Here is a 27,967-nt window from a genome sequence, read left to right on the forward strand (position 1 = left end):
TATTATAAAAGTTAAATATATATTTAGCCTTTGCAATGAAATGTAAACTGAGGAAACCAGGAATTTCAACAAAATATTTTTTTCAAAACAGTTCAACGTGTTATTTGACAGTATTTGACAGAGGGTTAAACACTGTTAGCTTTTCATTTTTCGAACAGTTTGTCATCTTGACCTTCATCACAAGGCTGTTAATTTTTAGCCTTGTCTGGGGAGAACAAAAAGAACTCATTGCCGTGAAAATGTTCTTCTTGGTTTGGCTATAGCTTGTACTGACTCATTGAGTTACATCCATACTACTCTCTTTAATGTGATTTACAACTGTACAGTACAAGAAATAAAGCTCAGACCGTGTGTAAGGGTCCTAGGATTTGCTCATATCAGTATTACAAATAAAAATAGTCAAGGGATGCTGTCAGACACATTTGAGGTCTGGTTTTATCTCATCGCCAGCTGCACTGTTCACTGTCTGACCTCATCCACCGCACCGTGATGTGAGTCAGCCCTGCTTCTCCAGAAAACTGATGTGGTTTGTTGGGATCTTGGCTACTGCTCCCAGCCATGCACCGGGGATCTGTGGGGGCCCTCTTTAAAGGATCATTTTGAAAATCCACCCGAGTGACCGGGATGGAGTGCACGTCAATGTACAACAAAGAACTACCAGACGCAGAATAACCTCTAGATGTATGGAAACTATGAGTCACTTGCTGCTGTTTGTTGCTATAGACACTTGTGTTTGTGTTTGTTTGTAAAACCATGTGGTGACCCAGAAGACTTTCAAGAATGAAAGTTTCAAACATTTTCCGACAAATATTGTTTAATTTTTGGGGCTCAAAAGCAGCAGACAACCAACTGGCTTGCACTTTTATCACATAAAAGTGACATACAAACGTCATACAAAGGATGAATTAGGAAGAATTTGGTAATTAATTAGGTAAGAATTTAGTCTCATCACCTTCCCCAGACATGCCGACAACCTGGCCGCCTTGTGAGCCAGCCACTTGTCTGAAGCTGGTTAGCACGGCTTGTTAAGGTGTGAGTTCTGGAGCCCTCATTTCCTGCAAGAGCCCAACTATAGGAGAGGAAATCTGGGACATTTGGTAAAGGTGTTACATCTAATCCTCTGGAAGGGAGGTTAAAGAATTTCCCCAGTTCTTCACACTGTCTGAATATAGAAATCACATTTTCAGAGAATCCCCTCAAGCGTGACCCCATATTTCTAAATATACTCTTTGCTCGGTTTGGTTTGACTTTTTGCTCATTAACTTGGGATTCCGTGAATTAGGAGCTGCTCGTGATCGGGGGAATTGTGAAATAGCCTTGAGGAATCAGCAGCTCCTGCTAGGAGCCAAGAGTTTCCCCTGGTCACTCCTTCTCTGCATGGGGCAGTCTGAGGAAGGTTTAAAAGCAGGTTCAAGCCCCAATGCTCCTCCCTTAGCATCACTCCTACGATCTCCCCCGTCTTTCTTATTCACAAACCAGATACATACACACAAAATAGTCAACAGTTTAAGAAAGACTGGACATGTCGAGCTTGGCTGACTTCTAATCAAAAAAAAAGGAAACCAGTGCAAGATAAGCTTCTGCAGAGAACCTCCAGGTCTGACTCTGAAATGATTTTGTGGACATTCTTCATTCTGCTCTCGCAGCTGTTATTAAACCTGTGCTTACATGCAGAGGCCCAGGCTTTGGGTGAGTGTTATCATTTTATTTTGTGTTTCATTAGTATTGTCAATAACAACTTAAATAACTGGAGTAAATGCTTCCTTTGTGAAGACTGTTTTTAAACGTGCTTAGTCTGAATTTCAACCCACAGAAACAAATAAAATACAAGCATCCTTTTTATTTGGAAGTTTTTAAATTCACTGTTATTGTGCAATTTTCCCTAATATGTCAGAGAAGATTTAATGGCTCCACCACTCACTGCCTCACCACACATTTGTTAGATTTAATGGGATAATGGTGAAGCAGACACTGTGAAAGCGAATATCATTTGCAGCCCCTGAGAACACAAAGGCTCAGACGTTCTGAGTGACACTCACAGAGGTGTGAGAAAAATGCTAAATATTCCTGTCAAGCGTTGAGAAGATGAGATGGTCAAATAATTCTTTGTGTTTCTGACAGGAAGTTGAAAACGAATGAAGGCAGGTGAAAGTTTTCAAAACCGTCCTATTGAAATCCTGCGAGCCAGAACTGTTTGATTAGTTCAGCTTTGAGGAGTTTCAGCTTTCTGGCTTGCGTTTATTTAAATGAATTCCTAGCTTGGTCAAACACACGGGAATAATCAGGGATGATCATTTTCTGAACTCCACACTCTCCACTCTCTCTTTGTCTGACACGCACTCAAAATCCAACATGCGTACATCACCAAAGTCCCACACCAAAACAGAGCTGCTGACCGTGAAATGTTTGCATTTCTTAGCTTTGTACTGATCACACCAGGTGATTGATGGCTCACCTTTCAAGCACTCATTAATCCCCCACAATTCCATGGTGCCTGGCGTTATGTATACAACCGGTCCAAATTAATCAGCTGTCATTTCCCTTGCAAATTGCAGCTTGCTTGACTGGAATTCACTGAGTGGTACCAATTTGAAACTATTACTCCAGTTTGATTTTAATAGGAATGATCGGTGCAATGGCTTTGCTGATTGCTGAAGTTGGTGAGTTTTGAAATTCCTCAGGAGGTACAAAGAATCTCTGATGAAAAATAAATAAATGATGTAATGAGAAGGGAGAAGGAGTCCTTCTTGCAGTGAAAGTATTTCCTTTGTTTAGTTAGGTAGCATGATTAAAAAATATGGTTTTAGGATTGAATAGTAATCTGGGCCTAAGCTGTTGTTTGAATGATTTGAAATTGTTAAACAGTTTGATTGAGAAGAAAGGATTTAAGGCTAGCCAGATATAGCAACTAACCAGTAACTTTAGCTAACCAGCAGCAAAAAACGCTGTATTTTAAAATAAGATGCGCAAATGAACACAAATCTTCTAAATGTTGTTGACATACAACCATTACAGACAAGAAAAAAATCTGTGACTAACTCACCACTTGTTGTTCCTGCTGACTTCCTGCTGACTTACAAGCTAGCATTGTCACTTTAACACTGTAACACAGCTAGCTAGATGCTACAGGAAGTGAGTCTTGTACCTGGCCCTGTCAGCACTGGAACAGATATTTAAAGAAACTTTGAAATAAGATTTTCTTTCCATTTGTACCACATAAAAATTGAATGCCAATAATAATTGCCAATATTGTTTTTTTTTAATCAGCTGCCTAGATTGTTCTTAGGACTCAGTAGTCTTAAGAAATCGCCACGAAATGTTAGCGAGTTCTAGCTAACATGATAAAAGCTCCTTCTGCAACAAGTTTTTACTGCCAGTTTTATTGTGAAAAAAGAACACCAAAGATTTTATAGGAAAATGCCTAATTATCATCATATTCATCCATTAGAACATCTTTGCTGAGCTCAATAATTTAACCAGCAAAAAATAAATAAATAAATTATTAAGACTAAAACCGCTTTTCCAAAAGTGACATTGCTTTTTCAATGTTTGTTTTTAATTTTACAGGAGTGGAAACATGAAATACATAACATTAAAAGCACACATACAAAATATAAAAATAAATAATAAGTGGTAATTGGCCTCTACTTGTGTAGCACTTTTGTCTGCTTCGACGATTTCAAACGCTTTACACTTTAATCAGTCTTTCACCCATTCATGCACACATTCACACACTGATTGTGTCAAGTTGCATTGTAGATATAGTAGATAAGCGATGCTAATGAATTAAAATCATTAAAAAATATGCTGCAACATGTGAGAGTATTACCCACTAATATCCATAAAAGTACTTTTACCCTGACTTCACATTTTGCTTTCAAGCCTTGAGTTTTATATCAGTTCATTTTCATTAGCCAGCATAGTAATTGCCTAATGAGATGTCAGACAGTTTATGTAAAGTGTATTCCAATGCTGATGATTTATTTCTGCCATTACACATACAGTTTGACATCATTTAAAAACAAAACAGTGAAAAAAAAATCTGTTTTTTTTATTTTTTTTACACAAAAGCTCAAATGCAGAGAATTAGGTAAGCAGCAAACCAAAGAATGCTTTTACCATTTGCTTCCTTAATAGTAAACTAACCGTATCTGATTTATGTGCTGCTTCTAAGGGTAGGACATGACATGTCTCTGGATTGCTTTGTAGCTTTGAACTGATCTTGTTTTATGGAGCTTGAAATTTGAGGTTAATCAGGAGGGTGAAATGAGGTACTTTCTCTGGGTATCTTGTGAACGATACCATTGACCCTTAAACGCCTTCAGTCTGGAAGACTCATGAATAACATCTTTGAATGAGGTGTATATATGTTTATAGTGTAGAGATACTCTAAGGGCCTACAGTAGATGTTTCTTTGGTATTTTGTTTCGTGAGCTTCATCTGGTTTGATCATAAACACAGCTGCTGCACTTTTTTTCATACAAAAAGTAGCATAGTTAAAAGAAAAATCATACATTTAGCGACTCAGTCCCATTTGATTGCTTACATGTCTGTCCCGTGAATTAGAAATATATGTTTCAAAGTAAAATAAAGGAGAAACTTCATCTGAGGGAGTCTTGCAAAAAAAATTGGCTAGACTTTGAAATCATTTGGGAGTAATTTTGCCCCGTCTCTACGGATGCCCTTGCTGACTGCTTTATGGTACTTGTGCATTCACAGTGTTTGCAGATGGTGGACTAAAGAATCAATGCCAATCCTTCTGTGGTCGTAACAACTCCCAAGTTACTTCATTAAAGGGAAATTCTAACCATGAAAATTAGTGGGGGTGGCGGTTTGTAATATTTTGTTCCTCTTCTGCATTTGCCTTCCAAATTCTGCCATGCTTCTGACCATACATTTACTCAAAGAAACATTCCAAATCTCAGTCACTTTTATTAAAACTAAGGTTTGAGTCCACAACTTTGATTTACTTCAAGCCCTATTTTTATGTGGTTCTTCTGATCCTGCCAAGTTTGCACAGAAATCTCCAAGAACAACAAACACTCGGTCATCATCAACCCATTCTTGTCGACTCAAAGTGTGTTTACACCCGAGTGTGGTTGCAGGTAGCAAAATATTCATTCCTCATCATTCACTGCTTGTGTGCTTCATTTCTCTTTCCCTGTCAGCAGTCTACAATCTGCTCACCTCGCCTGACTGCTTGCCAGACCTGCTGCAGGGAGGTTTGGCAGAACAAGGGGTGAACGAGGCTTTCATCTTAACCACCTTCAAGCTGCAGCCCAAGACTGGAACCACACTGTTTGGCCTGTTCAACCCAAGGGACAACAGCAAGTATTTTGAGTTCACCGTAATGGGGAAACTCAACCGGGGTAAGTAGACAAGAAACAGGAGCTGGTACTGCAAAGCTGCACCGATCAATATTTTTGTATACATATTTACGTTTTTTAGGAATTCTTCAGCATCAGCAATTCTCAAAATTTTTATCTTTTGACCCGCATTTTTTAACAGTGTAACTCTCAGTTGAATGCTATTTGACAACTGTTCAAATACAACAGGGAGTAAATGCAAGACAAAAACAATCAACAGTCAATATTGTGTTTACAGAAAAGAAATTGTGTTTCTTTGTTTGGTATGTGAAGAGATTCTCAAGACGCTACACTTTTTATATTTACATCTAAAAGACATTAACCTTCTGTCAAAATAACTTTAATTTTAACCTGCACTTGGCAAAAGGAGCATATTTTGATCATTTTTTAGCATAAATAAAGTGGAAGAATATAGGAAACATTAACAACATAACATAATTTACATGTTGGCATGTAACTGTGATATTGTGAAAGTAAATGCTCTTATATTTTCCCTCTTTTTCCTGTCTCCTACATGGCTGTAACTTCCCGAAGCTGTGTTACGTTACTTGCGGACTGACAAGAGAATGAGCTCTGTTAGCTTCAACAACCTTGTGCTGGCGGACGGCCAGCAGCACCGGCTGTTGTTCCACCTGAAGGGTCTGCAGCAGCAGGGGCCAGGCGGGGTGGAGCTACATCTGGACTGCAGGCTGGTTGAGACGGTCCGGGATCTTCCTGCCGTCTTCCAGGGTTTGCCAGCAGGGTACGGCATGGTGGAGCTAAAGACAATGCAAGCCAGGGATCAGGTAACACGTTCCTTACAATAACTCCATACTAAAGGCCCAACTTTCTGTCTCTAACATGTTCAAAGACAGACACACAAAGCATAACCTTTTGTGTTGCTCTAACAGGAGAGCTTAGACGAGCTGAAACTGGTGGTTGGGGACTCGTTTGAGAATGTTGCATCATTGCAAGACTGTCATTTTCAGCAAAGAGATTCGGTTCAAACTTTAGGTAAGAATCTATTTGGTGAGTAATTGCTCATTGAGAAGGCTAAATACGTCCCCTGACAACATCCCTAGTCATAAAAACAACATCCAGAATCCAGTTAATGAGGATATCCCCCACTGTTGTTCCGGTTAAGCAACATAACATTCCCTTTCTTGTAGGGGTCAACACAAAGCAGCTGTCAAATCAAATGCTGGAGTTAACAAAGGTGATAAACGAGCTTAAAGACGTTCTCATCCAGCAGGTAACTTACTTCAAACAGTTTCTCTGAGTCTTCTCCATCTCTTCCTCTTCGGCACTGACCTTCCGACCGGACAATCTCTTTCAGGTTAAGGAAACATCTTTTCTCCGAAACACTATTTCAGAGTGTCAGGCTTGTGGTAAGAACATTTTCTTGTTTCAGTTTCATTCACCAACAACAAACATGATGGGAAACCACTGTGTTTTGATTGCGATTTCAAGGTCTGGGTGGAACAGAGGTGGTGAAACCGAGATGTGCTCCTGGTGTCTGTTTCCGCGATGATATGTGCATTGAGACAGCAAATGGCGTGGAGTGTGCACCCTGTCCTGATGGGTACACTGGAGATGGCTTCAACTGTGATGATGTTGATGAGGTGAAGTTTAACTCAATGGTTTGTTTGTCCTTCTTCCTACATATAAATCAGTTAAGTAACAATAAATGTTGGCCATATTTATCAGGAGGGACATATTATCTTAGCTGCCATAGGCACACCTGTTATTTTTTGGTTCTGATCATGTTACACACAGTAGCTTTAGATTTCTGTTAAATACCTTAATTCTGTTAAACTAGGATTGTTACACCACTCAGCATACTATAGAGTGTCTTCCTTTCATTTTGATGGTGTAGATACAATGACATAGAAAAACAACATTTATGCATACTTTTCTAAGCATTAGACATTATAATAAAGACAGCATATATAAGCTGCCACAATGCTTTTGCACGACAAAAGTTTTTGCTGCATGAACACCGCAACTCACAACAAGTTTATGCATCTAAGGTTTACCACTGCTTTCAAATTGTCACAACTATTACTTCTGTACACATAAAGCTGAGGGTGAAACTGACTGGATGATCTACTTTTTGATCAACTGGACAGTCAGTCCAGTTGATCAACTGGACTGACTGTCCAGTTAGACTAGACTAGTCCAGTCTAGATCACTACAGGATACTCATAAAGTCCTGAAAATCCATACCCTGTCAGTCACAAGATCCTGAAGTATGAAAAAGAAATGAATAAAAACCAGATGGTGTTGTCACTACTTATGTGACAACACAGTGAATTCCACACCACTGATTCCTATTCAGAAAGGAAAACCACTAACAGGGATGTCCATTAAATCAAAGCAAACACATTGGCCTTGCAGAATATTGTTGTTTTTTTAATCGCTGTTTTCTTGCATCATGAGTGATTTCCCATACCTCTTAGAATTCATTATAACTTTTTTGGCCATATTGGGGAACTTTTAGAAGCAGGTGCAAACAGAAACTGTCAGAGGGGCCATCAATAAGAGGCATAGGGTCTGATGACACTTAAAGGGCCCAGACATGGCATAGAGGTAAAAGTGCTGGAAAGAGATAGCAGTTAGTAAATCTTCTGAACATAAGTACAAGAAGGTGTGTGTGTTTCTCTGTTTGTACTGGCCCATTTCAGAGGGCTGGCCCCTTCAGCCTCTTTTTTTTCCTCCTCCCTTTCATTAGCAAAAAGGTCACCAGGTCCAGAAACTTTTAGAGAGAAGCCCTGTGAGGAACACGTACATTTCTGCTGCTTCAGCAGAGCTCATGTCCTCCTTTTCTGCAGTGCCAGTTTAACCCCTGCTTCCCTGGAGTGAAGTGCGTTAACACTGCCCCTGGCTTCCGCTGCGACGCCTGCCCGCTGGGTTACGTCGGCCTGCCAGTGGAGGGTGTGGGCATTTTGTTCGCTCAAACCAACAAACAGGTATGAGTTAAAGATGAAGGAAGCAGCACAATTTAACAATCACTTTGTTTTGAGTGATACTTTTTCTTTTTTTTTAGTGAATCAAAACGAAAACCTGAAATCGATCTACTGCTTAGTGTGATGTTTTTATTTTTTATTTATTATGCTTGCAACATTTGGTTTACTTTCTGTTTTCACAAGACTGAAAGTTTCACTCTAAGCTAAAATCACTAAACATAAATTTCCAAATCTTCACTTTGTCTCCATCAAACAAACATGAAGTACATTCAAAGTTAAAACGCATCTTCACAATAACTGAATCTTGTGATTTCCCAAGAGAAATAGCTGACTAAAAACCGGTTCTCATAAAAGCAGGTACAAATTAAAAATTAGAAAATGTCCCAAAATGTGGGGAAAAAAGCTAGGTTGATTGAAGAGGACTTTTCAGTAGGATAAAAAAAAAGAGAAAACAGCATGTTGGATTCATGAGAACAAGATGAGACAAGATTTTAACAATGAAAAACAAAAGATCCTTTTTTTCTGTTTGTTATTCATTTTCTAAACAAGTGTACAATATGTAATCAGGGTAGAATGTTGTACTTTGTAATGCATTTGTATATACTCGCTAACTACTTGAACAGTAAAATACTGACTTGAAATTCTAAAACAATTTCAAGTAGCCGTCATCACTTACCCAGTGACAGCATGGGCACAGAGTTTACAATTCTTTCATCATATTTCCTGTCCTTGTTTCTTAATATGCTCTTGAATCACTGCCAGATAAACAACGTAAAAGTAGTACAAGCTTTTGTAAATGAATGCTGTGAGCCAATCCAAAGAGAAGTCTTTGCTCTATCAAGACAACATAAGAACTATTTCTTTGTTAATTTGAAATCTCAGATTATGTTCTGCACACAGTTAAAGCCCTATTGATGGTACTCAGATTCACATATGGGACAGTTATTTAGCAGACAATGTCATGCTGTCAACAACTAGGTAGCACATGCAAGGTGGCTTTCTCTAAGATGAGAAACAATGTGACATTTTAATATCACAAGGTCTCGTGCCATTAGAACTCATTACATATCTGTTTCTCAGTTTGGAAACTTTCAGAAAGGTATTACATTTACAGTCAAACATTTGATGAGTACCTTCAATTTTAATGTGACTAAAATCGAACCCAACTGGAAACCTAATAATAAAACCCAAAGTTTTATTAATTACAATATAAACCATATTTTCTGGTTGACAATCTAAGACCTAAAGTAATGTCTGCTGCATATGCATAGATGAACTGTACAAAAGATGGACAATGGTTGTTTTATAATCACACATACTGTAGTTGAGAGCTCATTTCTTGCATTTTTGCGTCCAAAAATAATTACTTTAGTCTTTCCTGCATTGAGTTAAAAACCTTTGACTTACCCACTCATACCTTGGATACACAGACTATGAAATGGTGATTACACCAAAATATAAATGTTAACACCATAGATCCTGAGAATCTTGTAGTAGTTCACAAAGCCACTGAAGATGGCTGAGAAAAAAGTGAGCTGAGAGTGGTTCCTTGAGGAACCCCTTATGCAATCTTTGTTTGGTCAGATTTTAAGTTGAAAGCCAACACAATATGAGACAACTGCCCTCTTTCAAATCTGTTTATAAAAATTTTATGATCAATTGAGTCAAATCAGTGTTAAGTCACGACTCATTTAAAACTTATTCCACAGGCCTGTAATTTCTTTTATTTTTGAGGCATTGAGGTTAAAAAATGTTTAAAAGATGATCAATCATTGTGAGAGTTTGTAGAAGATTTTGCACACAACAACAAGCAAACTTCTTGTAATTTCATGTGATATCAGTTTAAAACAATATGTCTTTATAACACAGAAAAAAAATAATTTTTGTATTAGCCATGTGTCAGTTTAAGACTGAACCTCTACCTGATTAGTGCATATTATTTGCAGCTAATGTGATGGTTTCCAGTGTAAGGTCAGACTGTTATAAATCAAGTCTTGAAGGACTACCAAGCGGCGTTGTTTTTAATTGAATTTTAAATGCAGCCATAATGTAATATACATGTGGAGTTCAAATATTTACAATATTCTACGTTTTAATTATTAACTCTGTAATTTGTTATTCACCGACTCCACATAAGGGAATACTTTTCGCTGTCGGGGGCATTTTTAAACAGATTCATTACTGAAACAATGCGTTTTGTAGAATTTGTCACAAAGCCAAACACTGTAATTCATTTTGGACTCATTTGCTCCTTTCTACCCATTTCAGGTCTGCGATGACATTGATGAATGCAAAGGACCCGACAATGGTGGCTGTACTGCAAACTCAATCTGTCACAACTCTGTGGTAAGAATACACTCCAACCAACACATGCGGATCATGCTGGGTATATTCTTCTCATTTTAATTCATATTGCTGTTCCAAGTCATCCACTGCTGCTCTGATTTCTCCCACAGGGCTCCTTTTACTGTGGCAGCTGTAAGACTGGGTTCACAGGAGATCAGGTGAGGGGCTGTGAGCCAGAGCTCAGCTGTGCAAACAGCCTGACCAACCCCTGCGACATCAACGCCGAGTGCATTCGAGAAAGAGATGGCACTATTTCTTGTCAGGTAGGATTTAAGCCCACATTTCTGCACTCCGGTGTCTGACTTGGTGGCATATTTGGTGCTCTTTCTGAAAGGTGTTTGATTTGCTTTCTCAGTGTGGAATTGGCTGGGCGGGCAACGGATACCTGTGTGGGAAAGACACGGACATTGATGGATACCCGGATGAAAAACTCAAGTGCAAGGACGCAAACTGTAGAAAGGTACGCAAAGTGGATGTCTGTCAAAGGTGACATGAAGGAACTCTATCTAACTTTCTTGTCTCTGCAGGATAATTGCATCTTTGTTCCTAACTCTGGTCAAGAGGACGCTGACAGGGATGGCCAGGGAGACGCCTGTGATGACGATGCAGATGGTGACGGTATTCCCAATGAGCAGGTCAGTCAAACTCTGACTGGAAGTTCATCAGTATTTTTATTTTTAATTCATTAATAAAGTGTCTTGCAAAAGTGTTCTCTTAAACTTTTTGCATTTTGTTACTTTACAATCAGAAATGTCAAAGTCATGTGCTAATCTAATGTAGCTCTTACGTCAAATAAAACAGTAACAGGATTTATTCTTAAGGGTTAGACATTAGAACGTGGCTCAGAATGGCCAAGTCAAAGTAAAGTTCCAAATCTTTAAAGTGTGTGTTCACAGAAGTCCTCCACCCAGCACTGACTAAGACTGTGCCATTTCTCAAAGACTTAAATGTAAAGAAGATCAAAATTGATAGACATACATCATCTGACTTACAACACACACCACAATTTTAAAGTTGTGTTGTTTTTATAGTCCAACAGAAACTTTATATTGTTCAATTTCATAAAATCCCAACACAGTAAAATCCTCGTGGCTGTAACCTGCAAAATGTGAACATTTTCAAGGGGTGGAAATTCTTTTGAGAAGCACTTTGGATCAGACGTCCATGTCTCCTGTATGTCTTAGGACAACTGCCGGTTGAAGCCCAACGTGGATCAGAGGAACAGTGATGCAGACAGCCATGGCGATGCCTGTGACAACTGTCGTATGGTGAGCAATCCCGACCAGCGGGACACTGACGGAGACGGCAAAGGAGATGCCTGCGACGATGACATGGACGGAGACGGTATGAAGAGAAATTACATCACCAACACTGACGTTTGCGTTATATAACCAACATCACTGAAGGCTCTTAAAGTTATCTGCGCTGTCTTCCATGTTTCCACATAAATGTTTTTACGTTAATTTATGAAGAGAAAAAAAGGAGACAAGCAGATGAGGTTGTCCCACATCCCTCTAAATCACGTCTCAATGCATCACCGGAGACTACTGTGATAGGATTCACGAGCAAGCAGAGGCGGAAAAGGACTGAAAATGGGGGGGGGGAATAAGTCAAATCCAATCTCAGGCTGACCCAAGAGCAAAAATACGCTTTGATCATTCACTGGTATGATTACACCTCAAAAAAACCCTGCAGGACAGAAGATAGCTTGTCTTCCTCCACTGCTGTTTGAGCTGCTTGACCTTTCTAGGTTTGTGGTGCAGCTACTGCCTCCATGCGATGAATAGAAATACAATCAGGGCGCAAACTGAATGAACGCGTACAGCAAGTACAACAGTGCCCCCAAGTGGTCGATGTACAAAGAACAGTTTAGAATATGAATTAATTTTAGTCGTCTGTCCATTTTTCTCTTTGACTCATCAATAAGGCTTTCCACCTTAATAACTGCATTAGTGAAATCAGTTCAATCCATAAATTATTGCATTTTTGTGCTAAAGCTGATTTTTTTTTTTTTCTTTTAACATATTTATGACAAGAATTCATCTATCCACTGTGTGTGTTGTGTGAATAGGTGTGAGAAATTTCCTGGACAACTGCCAGCGTGTCCAGAACAGAGACCAGCTGGACAGGGATGGAGACGGTGTGGGAGATGCTTGCGACAGCTGCCCTGACATCCCCAACCCAAACCAGGTTGAGCAAAGTCAGATAGACATAACCCATAGAGCAACTAATTCTTCACATATATACACACACACACACACACACACACACAAATGCCTGTAATGTCAAGGTCATCTCATAAAAGCATAGCATATGTTGTTATAGTACAACCTTGCACTTTAATGTATTTTATAAGTATTTTATGTGATAGACCATCAGAAGGTAATAGTGGAATAAAAATTATATATGATTTACAACATTTTTAGGTTAGTGCAGATAAACTGAGCGCCTGTCTCTCTGAAAATCCAGTGCAACCAATTTATTTCAGATATCACCCAGTTAGTTATGTATTCCACTAACTGGGTGTAATAATCTCAGTACAAATACAATTTTTATGTGATGACCTCTACTGTAAATGCACAATACTGATGGAAATATACCCCAAAAGATTTGCAACTATCACTGCTGTCAAAGTTTTTCCACAACTTTTTCTGCAAAGGATTGGCTTAGAATGGCTGATACAAATTCATGCCACGATTTGCTAATTATTAATTGTAAAAACATTGTCAAACGTGTGAAATCATGCATCATTTCCCTGCCACTTCACTGCTGCGCACCACTTCATGTTGGTCTGTCTCATTAAGTCCTGGCGAAATGCATGAAAAGGTATTGTGTGACGTGTTGAATTAAACGCCTTCCTTTTCCCTTTCAGTCTGATGTTGATAATGACCTGGTTGGAGACTCGTGCGACACAAACCAAGACAGGTAAAAACCCCCGTCACCATGTGTGCTTCTGTGAGGTTTATTATTGTTAATGCCATGTTTCTGTGTCACTTCCCCTGTAGCGATGGCGATGGTCACCAGGATACCAAGGACAATTGTCCACTAGTGATTAACAGCTCACAGCAGGACACAGACAAAGACGGGCTGGGAGACGAATGTGACGATGATGATGACAATGACGGGATCCCAGATATTCTACCGCCAGGACCAGACAACTGCAGGCTGGTGCCCAACCCCGACCAGATCGATGACAACAGTGAGTTTAAGCAGATGAGAATTATCTGCACCTCGCAGTAAAATTTGTGCAATCACTAAATTGTTCTGGAGTGCTAAGACCTGCATTTCTGTTCAAGACAAATTTAACTCAGTGTGCATATCCTCCATGAAACGTAGCTGGCTGCCTTTTTTTTTTTTGTTCCTTCCTCTGTGCTCCAGTTTTACACCCACACAGATCAAGAGCTGGCAGCCTCGAGCAGATTAAGCTGCGATTTAGGGGGGAGTAAGAGCACACTTTTTGCGCCTGAAATATTTGCCAATTTTATAAGTCGCTGTGACATTAGTCTCGTTAAATGGCCTTCGAGAGAGACCGAGTGTCTGTTAAAATTAAGTGGGTCGACAATGTTTTGATGGGAAAGTTCAAAAGTGCATCGCAGACAGAAACTTTCAAGATGTTTTGCAGGGTCGGATGATGACTTTTATTTGATTCACCAGCTGACCCCAGCATTTTAGCTATTGCTTTTAGTTCTTTACCATGCTTGTTTTTTTTTACCAGCTTTTGTCTCACCAACAAACACTTTGGGAAGTGCTGAACATTTTTAATTGTTTTGGTGTCAGAGCAACTGCATCAACAATTGCTTTTCTTTTTTTTTATTAATGCCCGTTGAGCTTTTTCATATTTTGTCTCATTAGAGACACAAAATTCAGTGTCTTTTATTATGATTTTAAAGCAATGATGAACATGAAATAGAGCGTAATTGTTGAGTTGAAGAAAACAAGTAATCAGAAGACACTCACAAAAAGTTAACTGTTTTGTGAAGTACTTTTTTGCAGGGCTTTGTATCCTTTGCTCAGTTAACACCAGTCAAATATGAACAAATTCCCAGAGCAAAGAAAGTAATGGCCAAGCTCACCCTGAGGATGGTGAAGAAAAAGGTTGTGGTCACTTTAGCTTCATTTCCTTCCCCTCTGATGTTCATCAGATGATGGCGTTGGAGATATCTGCGAGTCCGACTTTGACCAGGACAAAGTGATTGACCGGATTGACAATTGCCCTGAGAATGCAGAGGTCACCCTGACAGACTTCAGGGCCTACCAGACAGTGGTGCTGGACCCGGAGGGAGATGCACAGATCGACCCCAACTGGGTTGTCCTCAACCAGGTTAGATTATTGCCTTCTGAGAGTCTTAATGTGGTCTAAGTTAAAGCATGATTATGGTTAGATATATTAATTAATATGTGGATATGGAAGGGAATGCATTGTAGTGAAGGATTTGCAAAATGTTGACAGCTCTATTTTTTATGTTCTTTCTTTTACACTTTTGACTTCTTTATTTGAAATTTCATAATCTTTTCTGTCTACAAAAATGGCCCCAAAACAGCTCTATCAGCTCAGCTACTGAAATCTAAACTAAGGATTCAGGAGTTTTGTTATGATCTGGTGATGCCAAACCTAAATTCCAAAAATAAATACAAACAAGTGTTTACTAAAAATCTGAAGATTTTTTTTATCACTAAGAGTAAAAATAATATTGTAATATCAACAAAAAAATGACAATCAGAAGAACATTTAAGTTTTGGTTAAATCCAGAATTAAATCAGACACCAAACATGGTTGTTGAGCAGAGATGTTCTCTTAGTCTGACAAGTTTTGCTCGATGAGGTGGAAAAATATTGCCAAGTCAATTATGCGGGATGCTGACAGACAGAAAAATGAATGTTCAATCTGAGACCAATGGTCCTCTAACAAAATATTAGTAAAAGGGTTTGTAGACTATTGCAGGTGGGTTTTTCTACCGTTATTTTTCAATATTTTTCCCTGTGACAGTTTTGTTTGTTTTTGTCTAATTGCACATGATAAATGTCACAAAAGGCTTACAGAGTTATTGGGTGTCTATACACTTAATATATATTTTGTATATGGTCTTATGATTCCTTATAACATTACTGTACATTAAAATGAAGCTCAACTGACCACATAAATCAAAATATATTCAGTTTCATTGCTGAGCTTTTTTAATTACATGATTTTAGATTTTAGAAAAACAACCCTTATTATTAAGACATGTAAAACTCCCAAAGTGTCTAATCATCATATGTGCCTTGTTTCTAAACAGGGAATGGAAATAGTTCAGACCATGAACAGTGACCCTGGACTTGCTGTTGGTAGGATCCACATTCCTTAGTCAATGACAAGTCAGCTTTTCTGAACAAAATCCCATCTGAACATGCATGTTCTTGTGTCAGGATACACTGCTTTCAGTGGAGTCGACTTTGAGGGGACTTTTCACGTGAACACGGTTACCGACGACGACTATGCCGGCTTCATCTTTGGCTACCAGGACTCGTCGTCCTTCTATGTGGTGATGTGGAAGCAGACTGAGCAGACTTACTGGCAGGCAACCCCTTTCAGAGCTGTGGCCGAGCCAGGCATCCAGCTTAAGGTGAAAGCAGGAGGGATTTTCCATAGCAGCAGTAGAGCATTGCCACTGTCAGCTTGTCTAAAATGTGTTTCTGGTGCTTTTATCATTTTGGTTTTTCTGTGTTTTAGGCTGTAAAGTCCAGGTCAGGCCCTGGGGAACACTTGAGAAACTCACTGTGGCACACAGGAGACACCAACGACCAGGTCCGTCTGCTGTGGAAGGACCCGAGGAACGTTGGCTGGAAGGACAAAGTTTCCTACCGCTGGTATTTGCAGCACCGTCCACAGGTTGGATACATCAGGTATGATGAGCACTTTCTGGTTTTGTGAAAGAAGTCTTTAAAATTTTACTTCTTACTAAGCGAAACAAAAGAATACTCTGCGCATGATAAAGCTCTTTTCATATCCTAGCAGGAGAAGTAATGTCATGTTGCGAGTTGTCTGAACAGAAATTTAAATGGAGTTCTCATGTTGACTTGGCAGTCAACATGAGAGAAATTTCATCAAAGAGAGGAGCGACAACATTTCCCTTTTTCTCTTGCTCAGAGTGAGGTTTTACGAGGGAACTCAGCTGGTTGCAGATTCTGGTGTGACTATCGACACAACCATGAGAGGAGGACGACTCGGCGTGTTCTGCTTCTCACAAGAAAACATCATCTGGTCCAATCTGAAATATCGCTGCAACGGTACAAAAATACAAACACACTTCTACATTGTTGCTTTCTGTAAGTTTATGTAATAATACATCCACGGTTACTATGCAATCTGGAAATGTATAAAATTATCTCTTTAAAAAATGCATTAAAATGGCACTTATGGGGCTTAATTTAGCTTCCAGACTTTTTTAATGTCCAAATATATTTTTTGAAATACGTAAATGGAAAATATTCAAGGTGGTATTTACATTCAATAAATATGTAATTACATATGTACACACAGCTTAAATTCTTGTCAAGTTGATTAGATTTGTGAGTTATTGACTGAGAAGCTCCAGGTAATTAGCTGTTCATCAAATAGTAAAAAGCAATTAGGCCACTGCTTTTTTTATTTCAATAATATATCACACTTAAATGTCAGATTTTATACAGTAGATAATATGAAATAGTCACACTTAGTACACAATGTCAGCTGTTGTACAAAGCTATCTAAGGAAGCCCCACAGATTCCAATGAGGCGTTAACTTTCAATGGTTGAACTGCATAGTTTTTTTTATTTTCTACATGGTTTCATAACGAGCGCTGACACTTCACTCATCAGTCTCAGCATACACTTTCCTGTGAGTTGTGTCTGAGAAAGTGTTTTGTCTGATCTTGTTGCAAAAAGACTATTTTCAGCCCCCCCTCATGATCTGCGCTCTAATACTTCCCACAGACACCATCCCAGAGGATTTCCAGGAGTTCAGCGCTCAACACACCGTTGACTCAATCTAAAGTCAAGACTTTTAGATGACTCCAGATCCACAAGGAGGGGCGTCTCTGTGTGGGTGCATCTGTATGCATGTGAGCGTGGTGACTTGTGTGTGTCTGTTGTTTTTTGTGTGCAGGTGTGTGTGTGTGTGTGTGTGTTTGTATGTTTTTTAACTGTGTTACAGATACAGAAACATATATGACTACAATTTTGTGCTGTATGATTTATTGCTGTGCCCTTTTATTCAAATGTGGTCTCTCTAATCCTCTTTGTAAAGGCCTCAGCTAAGCAAAGATAAATGTTGTTTATGTTTTTAAGTATAATGAAGTTTACACTTAATGCAACAAATATCAGAAGGACAGAAACACGCTCCAGATAATACTTAAAGCTGTACTTTTTGGGTGGAAATGTAAAATAAGCAGTTGAACCACATGAGCAACCTGCATCGTTTGATTAAAAAATATGTATCAACCATTTTCAACAACAAACATCCTGTATGTTTTTCAAATATATATTTCAAATATATCTTTGTCTCCAGCGGACGGCAAGTGTAAATTGTGGCTGTGCAGGAATTTCCCATATAATAGACTATTTTTTCTTTGGTCTCACTTATCAAAATGTCAAAATTTTAACTGACACTCAGCAATCTGCGAGTTCTTCCACAAAAAAAAGGGAAAAAAGTGTCTAGGGGGAAAAGGTCAATCTCTCAATAAAATACCTTGTTTTAAGAAGATGGTGTTCACTTTTCTGCTTCTGTAAAATAAAAAACAAAATCTTGTGTGCATTTGTTGTTCCCCTGATTATTCTATGCTGCACTTTGTTCATTCTGAAATGACTGCTGTCTTCTTTGTCCTTTACTCAGACGTTCACACATCCAAATCAACGACGCAAAAGAAAATGTTACCTGAGTTCAGCGGGAACCTGAAATGAACAAAGACTCTGTAAAACAACACATACCATTTTATCTCAATTAATGCCATTAAAACCCATTAAAGTTTTTGTGATTAGGTTGTTAGGATTAACAAAATAGTATCTAACCAAGTTAGTTCTATTAATTTGCTGTTTTGCCTTAATGATCAGTAGAACATTTAAAGGAAAAATGCTGAAATTGTACGCCTGACACCGCCATCAGTCAAACAAACCAACAATCCAGCCACATTGGAATTATGCAATGTGGCTGGATTGTGCACATTATAACAAGTTTTGGTCAGTAGCTTCTGTATTATATACTCTAAATATTAACTACATAATGTATATGTTGAACAATTTTAGAGCTAGCAATTTAGTGAAACAACTTGTTTGGATCTTTCTTCCTCCAAAGAATAAGTTTACTCAAACCAAAGGGTATTTTTTTTCTAATATTTTCAGTGTTTTCTATAATTTTTTATACTTCTTTACCACGAAACTAGGTTACTGACCAGTTAATAAAAAAACTTTACTTCATAGAGCAGATCTTTATTCCCAGTAGGACTGTGGAAACAATAACCACTGCACTGCTTAGTCAGGAAATCCTTTTTATAGCTGATCATCTGCAGCATGGGGCCAGCTTTGTTCTCAGGAATCTTACAGAAAACAAGCAACAACACAGCATCTCAAATTTAGCTGAGAAAGCTGAAAGATCTGCATTTTCATCGTTAACACAGAAAGGTAAGAAAATTGTCTAATCTGGTTTTTGACACGGCACTAACAGATCTCAGATGCACGTTCTTTCTCCTGATATAAAGGTTTAGTTGCAAATAACACAAACTACTTATAGTACTGTGAAAAATATTTCTCCTAAGTAGGAACAAATTTATTTTATTTAGTTTTTTTTTTGTTTTGTTAAACTTGAATGTTTCAGATTATTATGAAAATGTTGTCATTAGGATTTTATTTATTGAGAGGAAAGAAGCCTTTAAAAACAGTAAGATCTGTGTGAAAAAGTAACTGAACACTTTGCAATAACACTTTTGTAGAAATGTTTTATTTCAACCCCGTTTTGGAGGGTTTTTGAGCACAAACTGCATCTCAGTCAGGATATAAGAGCCAATTTTGACTCCAAATGCTGCTTTTTTGTAATTATTTGAGTCATTCAAAAGTGGCTTAATGTCAATAAACTGATAACTAGAAATTCTCCTTACCATACCTGAACATAAATATATGCAAACACTAATAGCTTCACAGTCTCAATTTAATAGTAGAACTATCTGATATGTTGCTTGCTAGATAACAGTCTGTCAGAGCGACTTACGGTCATAGCAGTTTTATCATCTTTCAGTTTTGTTGTTCAGAGAGTTCTGTTGAAAAGCTGCTATATTTGTTGACTCTGGATGTTTTGTCACAGAACAAAAGAGTTGCACATCAAGAGGTTCACTGCTCCCTGAACAGCAACAATAATAAAAAAAAAAGAAAAGAAAAGTTTTTTATGTAGAGATCCGTGGCTGAGGATGTAGCAGTGGGAAGCTTCCTCACAAAACTGCTTTGATTGTTCCTTCAAAATAAATCAAAAGATAAATTAAAAACCAAAAATAGGACAGAAGGGACTGAAGGAAATCAATGCAGCAGACGGGGGAGGGGGCACAGGTTCAGATCCCAGTTCTCTCTTTTCTGCTGGAGTTATTTCTACTTCAGGGAGCAAAAAAGGGAATCAACTTCACACAGATTCAGTTTGTGTGCACCGAGGTGTTGACTTGTCAGCAATTTGCGGGATGCATGGCACAGATTAGAGAGTTTGAAAAACTGCTGGATATCTATCTGTCAGTCTCTATCTATCTACCTGCATGCCTTAATCTCTTCCTTTCTTTAACCATTTGCACTTCTGTTAACCCAATTACTGATTTTATTTGGATGTTTATAGAAGACCTGAGGTCCACAGCTTAAGGGATACTAGAGGGAGTCCTATTCACAGTTTACCACAAGGAGACACAGTAAACACTTGGGATACTGTGCTGAACCTTTTGATCAATTTCTTGACCAGCAGGGACAGGAAATCTGGTCAGATGGAAGTAAAGCTGTTAGAGACTTAATATTGAAGTGGAGATTCAGGAAGTCTATGACCCTAAACATAGATGAAAGCATTATGATTAAAAGCCTCAAAGGGGATTCTGCAAATTATGGACTTGAACTTACTGTAGCTCTGTATCTGTGTTATTTGTCATTTTAAAGAGAAATGCTGACAAGCACGGGACCCAGCAACCAACTTTCAGCAGAGCCTTCGGGTCGTTGCCTCAGAGCTGTCAGGTTTTTCACAGGAGACATGCGACAGTGTGGAGAGTGGGTGAAAAGTAGGTGGTATTCAGTCTGATTTTAATATTTTTTAATTCTGCTTAATATTTTAATCAAAAGAAGTTTTGACTTTCTTGTCTGACAGGGCAGGTTCTGATAATCCAGCTGCTGGACGGTATTTTACGAGGCACGGCTCAGGTCATGTTTGTCAGTAACCCTGTCAGCGGACTTCTCATTTTGACTGGCCTGTTCCTGCAGAACCCCTGGTGGGCTCTAAACTCTCTGCTGGGAACTTTTGTCTCCACTGTGTCGGCGATACTCCTCAGACAAAACAGGTCAGATGGCTTCATTTTTTCCTTTTCAACAAAAAGGGGGGAAAAAGCCCCAAAAAGATTCATGCTATTCTACAGAAAGATTGTGTTTCTCCTCTAGTTAGCTTCAGATTCAGTGAGATTTTATTTCTCATCTAACTGCTTTATACTCATGTTGGCTTCATGTTTACACCTCACCTCAGGGAAGCGATTTTTGCAGGGCTTCATGGATACAACGGGACTTTGGTTGGTATGCTGATGGCCGCGTTCTCCTCCAAGGGAAACTGGTACTGGTGGCTTTTGTTCCCAAATGTGTTCATGTCCATGTTGTGGTGAGTCAAAGAAGAAGAAAAAACAAAAGATTTTCTGCAGATTGAAAATGGAAAGTGGATAAAGTAAGAAGGAGCAACTTCGCATATTGTTTCTGCCGTTGAGATTTTCACATAAAGTTCCATCTTGAAACAACATCCTTCACACTTGTTAAAGACAAGTAGAAATGTTGTAAAAGAAAATGCCTATTTTCTCATTTTAGAAGCACAATCTCACACAAAAACAGTTAAAACTATTGAAGAGGGGAGAAAAAAAACCTTCAAAAAATATTACATTTTAATCAAATCCAGTGTCATCCCTCGGCAAATTAATGTAACTTTCTTTTTAAAGTTGACCATGTCTTCCGGTAACCTTTTCCAGTTTTTCCTGAGGCACAGCTTTGTAGCTCAGTTTCTTTCAGTCACATTTTAAAACAGGGAAGGAAAAAGAAATATGACATTAAAATATGGCATGTTGTCTGTTGATCTTCAAAAATCTGAATATTTTTTAAGGGAACAGCTACTCACCTAAACATTTCTGTACATAAAGTCTCAGCGTCAGCTTGAGCTGTCATGAATAAGACTGACAAAAAAAAACGAGCTCAGTGTGAGAGAACCACAGCAAAGTGAGAAAAGCTTGCTGTAATCAGGTCTCCATGGCAACCATTAGATGCCATCTACATGCCGACCGCTTGATTGGGCTTGCAAGACAAAACAACGCTTTTTTAGTCATACCATCATATCCCAATCCATCTCAAATCGGAATATTTGGGTTTTGTAAAAAAAAAAAAAAAAAGAAAATCTTCTGGATATTTGACACAAATTCTGACTGTGAGATCAGACTGAGGTTGAGTTTTTCAGCAACAAACATTCCAGTGGCGCAGAGGCGTGAAACCATATCTGGAAAAGATCGGAATGCTCAGTGTTAAGCATGGTGGAGGTTCTCCGATGCTGTGGGCCAGTTTTTATTCCAAACAACCCAGAAGCTTTGTAGTCCAGTTCTTTAAAATACTTTTAAAAATAAAATCTTGTTGCCAAAGATAAGTTGTTGGGGTTTTTTTTTAGCTGTACCATGATCCAAAACAAGTGGCAAAATCGACACAGAAATAATTCGCCAAGCTTCTTCCTTCGCCACCTCACTATAAAGACCTACAACCTATGATAGACCTATGGGGAGCCCACAAGTCTGGCAGGAATAATTTCATTAATACAAATATTTAATCGCAGTATATCCCCAATAAATTTGTGCACACAATTTTACTTCTTCAATATGAAATTATACTACTGCAAAACAATGCTAGCGTCTTTAAGCCTTTTAAAACTCTATCCACGGTCCCAGTACTGACAGAGCTTGATAAACAACCATTTAATGTTTTGATCGCTTTTCATTTTTCTGCCTTTAACATGTTTATTTGTTTCTCTGTTAACAGCCCTGTAATCTCCAGTGCTTTGTCCTCCATTATGAGCAAATGGGATCTCCCAATTTTCACTTTGCCTTTCAACATCCTGACTTGCTTACACATCGCAGCAACAGGAACCACTCACCCATATTTTCCAGAGGTATGTATTAAGTCTCACTTTATACATACATTTGAATTTTCTCAGGTGGTTTGTACTATAAGAAAAAGTGAAACTATTTTTTGCACCTTTAGGTGAAAATTCAACCCAAAGTACATCTGCACCATAGCGACTCTCTTGCAAACCTCAGTATACCACAGGTGGATGAATACCTGCACATAATCAAAATTCCTGCAGAACATTTTGACACTCCACTCAGATGCAGCGCTTTGTTTTTTTTTTCCGCAGCTATTCTTGTCGGTGCCAGTTGGCGTTGGCCAGGTGTTTGGCTGCGACAGTCCCTGGACGTCGTGTCTCGTCCTTCTGGCCTTGCTGCTATGCTCGCCAGCTATCTGCATACATGCATTGTTGGGCTCCACTGCTGGCCTGTGCACTGGTAAATAGACACTGAGTTATTTGCAGAAGGAATGGTGGAAAGTTAGATGCGTTAAAATGTGCCAAAACCTGTTTCCTCGAACACAAATATGTTGACTGCATGCTTATTTGGTAAAAAAAAAGAAAACTAACCAAAATGTGCATACTTTACATGGACGACAAAAATGCCTCGCAAAAGTTGTCATTTCTCTTCAACTTTTTCTTGTCTTTGCATTAAAAGTGGAACATTTCCAGTTTATTTGTATTTAAGTTGAATTTTAGAGATAAACCAAAACAAAGTAGTTGGGAATGAAAAAGCATGCATGATTTTCTAAATGTGTTACACATAAACCCTTGGAAAGAGTTGTATCCTGACCTGAGTTCCAATGAGTCAATACCCCATAGAACCAACTATTGTTGCAATTTAAGTCTTTTTAGTTGTCTCTACCAGCTTCGTACATAAACATTAACATTTCTCCCCATACTTCTTTGCAAAATAGCTGAAGCCTAGTCTAAGAATGGCCCTAGGAAGACACATTTGTAAATATTAATGTTCAGTCTTGAACTGGAGTTTGATCAGGACTTTAACTGGAGAACTACAGAACATGAAATTGTTTAGCTAGAAGCTTATCCTTTGTCCCATTTTAAAGGAGTTGTTGCTTAGTAACAGATTTTTCTTCCATTGTTGCCTTGCATTTAGCTCCATTCATTTCACCATGAGCTGAAGAGAAGCATCCCAACAGCATGATACTATGACCACAATATTTTCCAATGGGCATGTTGTGTAAATATGGATGTGTTGTTTTTTTCCCCCCATGCATGGTCTTTTGCATGTAAACCAACAAGTTCCTTTGTCTGACCAGAGCAGCTTTAAAAGGGTTAACAGTTTTACTAAAAACATTTTCCACTTTTTAGATTTCTATTTATTAAAAATTGATAGAATCACCCAAAAGAAAATGTTATAAGTTCTGCAAAAAGAGGTTGCACTGAGTTTTCCTTCAGGAGTGCTGAGTAGATTTACGGAACATGCTTTTCAAACATGCACTGTTTCATGTTAGGCTGTCACATAAAATCTCAACAAAATGCTTTGAAGCCTTTGGCTGCACCTGATATGACCACTTGTTCAAGGTTCTTTGAAATTTGGTGCAGGACTTGCATTAGCTGCACCTCTCGAAGACGTCTACGCAGGACTTTGGGGATATAACAGTGCACTGTCCTGCATTGCTATTGGAGGGGTCTTTTATGGTTTAACATGGCAGACACACATACTGTCTCTAATATGTGGTAAGACTGAAAACCGAATTTATTACTCTTCATCAGAGGTAGAAAACCGCACAATAAAAGGTGTTTTGATGTCTTTTTCAGCACTTTTCTGTGCATACGTGACCTCAGCGACGTCAAAACTCATGTCTGTGGTAAGTTCGAAAGTTTCTTACTTTTGGAGGCCAATCATAGACAACGTGTCATGCTCTCCCACTTCTGTACCATCCCCTATCAGCTCGCGTTACCGGCCTGCACGTGGCCATTTTGCCTGTCGACTCTCATCTTCCTCCTACTTTCCTCGGAGAACCCGGCCATCTGCAGGCTGCCCCTGTCCGCTGTGTCCTACCCTGAGGAAAACCGTCACTACCTGAGACATTTAAGGATGTCAGAAAAGGCTCTGAGCAGCTGCAAGGGAGAACAGACTCCGGAGAGAATGGAGGGATGAATTCTTAGCCAGAAATGTGAAAAGCAGTTGCGATTGGGTCTGTAAGAGAGATGTTATTTTGCATCAGTTTGAATGTGGCTGTTGTGTTGTTCATGTTTTCTGCTTATATAACCAGATCAGTTACATAAAAATGAGTGTTTTCTGGATGAAAAATGTTTTGCTCATACGCAGTACATCTTGTGCTCTGCAGGTGGCGACACACAACCACAAAAACATAAAGCCAGGCCGGATAGAAAATCAGGAAGATGTAAAAATGCACCTGCACTTTTAGTTGCAAGTTGTTGTGAGTTATTTCATTAAGAACATAAAGTAGTTTCTACCATGTGTGAAATCATTTAGAGCTCCCATAGGGAGAGGGGATGTGAGCATTCTTCTGCTCATCATAGCCCAGTTTTGGTGGGTGCTTGTGGAAGATTTAATATTCATCAGTCTTTCATCAATGCAGACAGTAAGCTGTGGGATATTTTCCAAATTGTTCCCCCTGCAAAACCCTTTCTCACTGAAAGCCATAATCCATCACTACATTCCAATCTGTCCTCTTGTTTTTCAATCATTTCTCTTTGCTTCTCCCTCGATTCAACCACTTTTTATGAACCGGTTGTGTCGCTTATCTTTTGTTTTTCTCTTCATCAGTTATCCGTCTTCTCTTCGTCTCTCGGATGATAACAGCCAATCTCGCCCCTTTCAAACAGAGCAAGAATATTTCAGTCGTTTTGAAAAGAAGATGACAGGCTGCACACCAGGAGTTCTGTCTGGGTCGATGTTTGCCTGTGCATCTTAATATGTCTGTGCCGCCATTTGGCTGTCTGTCTGTGCATCTGGTGCACTGAAGTCTGGCCAGAGTGAAAAATCAGAGCCAGTCACACTTACAGAAATGTGTGGGAGATGCAGACCAGGGCGGTGGGGGGAGAGAAAGTGTGAGACATGACAGGGGGGATGGAGTTGAGATTTTTTTTTATAGTACATGTTGTTTCTCTTTGTGTTGTTTTAAACTATGTTGATTCATCTGCTGCCCTTTGAAGGGCAGGGTGAGGGTTGGGAGTAGAATGATGGGGGATGAGGTTGGTGTCACATACTCTGTGCCGGTGCTGTGTGCTCACAGCAGGATGAATCATTTTTTTTGTTTTTTTGTTTCCCGAGTCCCTTGCAGGAAGCACTCGCCAGTCCCATAAGACTTAGCAACAAGGGATGATAGCAGGCTGCAGGGATGAACTTTCCTCATCTATAAAGTCTCTCACATAATAGCAGCTACAAGATCTGATGGTTCCTCATAGAGTTTGTGTATAAAACAAAAAGCCATTTTAACTTTAAAGGGCAAAACAGTTTTTACGTTCTGTCAGGGTCACATGTAACATTGAATCTGTCTTTTTTCTTATTGGTTGATCTCTAACTGTCCAATCGGTATCAGGGTTAAAGACAGAGAGATACTTTGATTTTTGCTGTTTCAGAAACACACGTAGGTTTTTGTTTGTTTGTTTGTTTGTTTGTTTGTTTTGGGGGTTTTTTTCAACATCTACGAGGAATGATGAACATAAAACGAGTGTGGACATTTCTGAGAGACGATTCCAAAGCCAGAGCCAAGGAAGCTCTCAAATGGCCTTGGAGAAAGAAGATAAAGCAGCTTGATTGGACCAGCCAGTCACCTGACTTGAATCCTGTTGAAAATCTCTGGAAAGAACTAAACATCAGAGTTCATTGAAGAGGCAGGAGCTTCCAGATTTAAAGATAATGTAGAAGAATGGGACAAAATGACACCTGAGCCATGCCTGCCAGTAGTTTCTCCAAACAGGAGGCATCTTCAAGAGGTCATTACCAAAGTATATAATAAATATCAGTAAACGTGTTCAATACTTCTTCCCTATGTCGTTTCACATTATCACACATAACTTAATTCCTGAACTTATTTGTTTTGGTTTCTTTCTATGTATGGATTACTTGGCTTGTTACCCACACCTGGTAAACATTTTATGCCAATAGCAACTTTAGAAATATATTTACCATGAAAAATTGCGATGTGTTCAATATTTTTTTATCCGCTGTATAATTGTCACAGTTCAGGTTAAAAAGAAAAAAAAAATGCTAATTCAGTCTGGAAATGTGGTCAAAACAATCTGATAGGCGTTCTTAAGTTTAGTTGACAATAAAATAAATACTACTTGATGCAATTTGTCTAATAAGTTTTGTTGTTGGTTTTTTTGCTATGTAAATGAATAAGAAAATAAAGTGATTTACTGAATGATGTTTTAATTTATCCAGGGCATAAATTAAACAGATCAGATGCCATTAGAAACATTACAGCTACTGTATGTTCTCTGCAATAAGAAAGTGGAAGCTCCAACAAACAAAGGGATCAGAGACTGTCAGTGCTGCGAAAACCAAATGTGTGAGAACAGCAAACATGATGAGAACAAGATGCATGTGAGCCTTCTCGCCAACCAACAATTACAGTGTCACTCCTGCTTGATGCTTTAAATGGCGTTCATTCCTGTGAGACTGACAGGACACTTTGTGTTTCTGCGAGAAAGAGAGCGAGATTGTGTGAACGTGTTAAAAGGAAGGAAAAAAAAGACAAAAAAAAACAGGCCAAATGCAGCCAAACTGTTCCTGTGGGCTGGGAGAATGAATGTCGCCTGTTGTGATTCACTCCATCCTGCTCGATCTGTGAATAGTATCCAAGAGCTGCTATCTGGCGCATGACGCTCCGGGGTGATCATGTTCAAACCAAATTTGTCTGCTGCTTCCTGTAAGACGACAGGAGAATCCCCAGGAAACTCCATCTTCCATTGGAGGAAGCTTCTACAGAGGAGGAGGAAGTATTGCCATTTATGTACGCTCCCTGAGACTATGCCGCACCGATCC

The 27,967-nt window shown here is 38.9% G+C and overlaps 2 protein-coding genes across 6 annotated transcripts; both read left to right on the forward strand.

Moving 5' to 3' along the window:
• Nucleotides 1–1,417: 1,417 nt before the first annotated feature.
• LOC102223797 (thrombospondin-4-B-like) lies at nucleotides 1,418–18,429 on the forward strand. The gene is made up of 22 exons (XM_014468639.2): nucleotides 1,418–1,689; nucleotides 5,169–5,369; nucleotides 5,901–6,151; nucleotides 6,257–6,359; nucleotides 6,515–6,597; nucleotides 6,682–6,733; nucleotides 6,816–6,967; nucleotides 8,177–8,314; nucleotides 10,580–10,657; nucleotides 10,768–10,920; nucleotides 11,013–11,117; nucleotides 11,185–11,292; nucleotides 11,842–12,001; nucleotides 12,729–12,847; nucleotides 13,530–13,582; nucleotides 13,663–13,856; nucleotides 14,800–14,978; nucleotides 15,934–15,982; nucleotides 16,064–16,260; nucleotides 16,368–16,540; nucleotides 16,785–16,924; nucleotides 17,610–18,429. The coding sequence occupies exons 1-22, from the start codon at nucleotides 1,611–1,613 to the stop codon at nucleotides 17,666–17,668; spliced, it is 2,826 nt and encodes a 941-aa protein (XP_014324125.1). The 5' UTR covers nucleotides 1,418–1,610; the 3' UTR covers nucleotides 17,669–18,429.
• Nucleotides 18,430–19,207: 778 nt separating this feature from the next.
• Nucleotides 19,208–27,264, forward strand: LOC102224054 (urea transporter 1-like). 5 transcript variants are annotated; one of them, XM_023337976.1, is made up of 10 exons: nucleotides 19,208–19,292; nucleotides 20,790–20,908; nucleotides 20,995–21,184; nucleotides 21,364–21,492; nucleotides 22,899–23,028; nucleotides 23,121–23,186; nucleotides 23,275–23,422; nucleotides 24,550–24,815; nucleotides 24,899–25,145; nucleotides 25,299–27,264. In XM_023337976.1, the coding sequence occupies exons 2-9, from the start codon at nucleotides 20,794–20,796 to the stop codon at nucleotides 25,106–25,108; spliced, it is 1,254 nt and encodes a 417-aa protein (XP_023193744.1). In that variant the 5' UTR covers nucleotides 19,208–19,292; nucleotides 20,790–20,793; the 3' UTR covers nucleotides 25,109–25,145; nucleotides 25,299–27,264. The 5 variants fall into 5 exon arrangements, with proteins under 5 accessions (XP_023193744.1, XP_023193746.1, XP_023193743.1 ...); XM_023337978.1 differs by having other exon boundaries at nucleotides 24,550–24,684; nucleotides 24,766–24,815; nucleotides 24,899–27,264; XM_023337975.1 differs by having other exon boundaries at nucleotides 24,899–27,264.
• Nucleotides 27,265–27,967: the final 703 nt, after the last annotated feature.

This window comes from Xiphophorus maculatus, chromosome 8, assembly GCF_002775205.1.
Source record: "Xiphophorus maculatus strain JP 163 A chromosome 8, X_maculatus-5.0-male, whole genome shotgun sequence".
In the NCBI taxonomy this organism is placed as follows: Eukaryota; Metazoa; Chordata; class Actinopteri; order Cyprinodontiformes; family Poeciliidae; genus Xiphophorus; species Xiphophorus maculatus.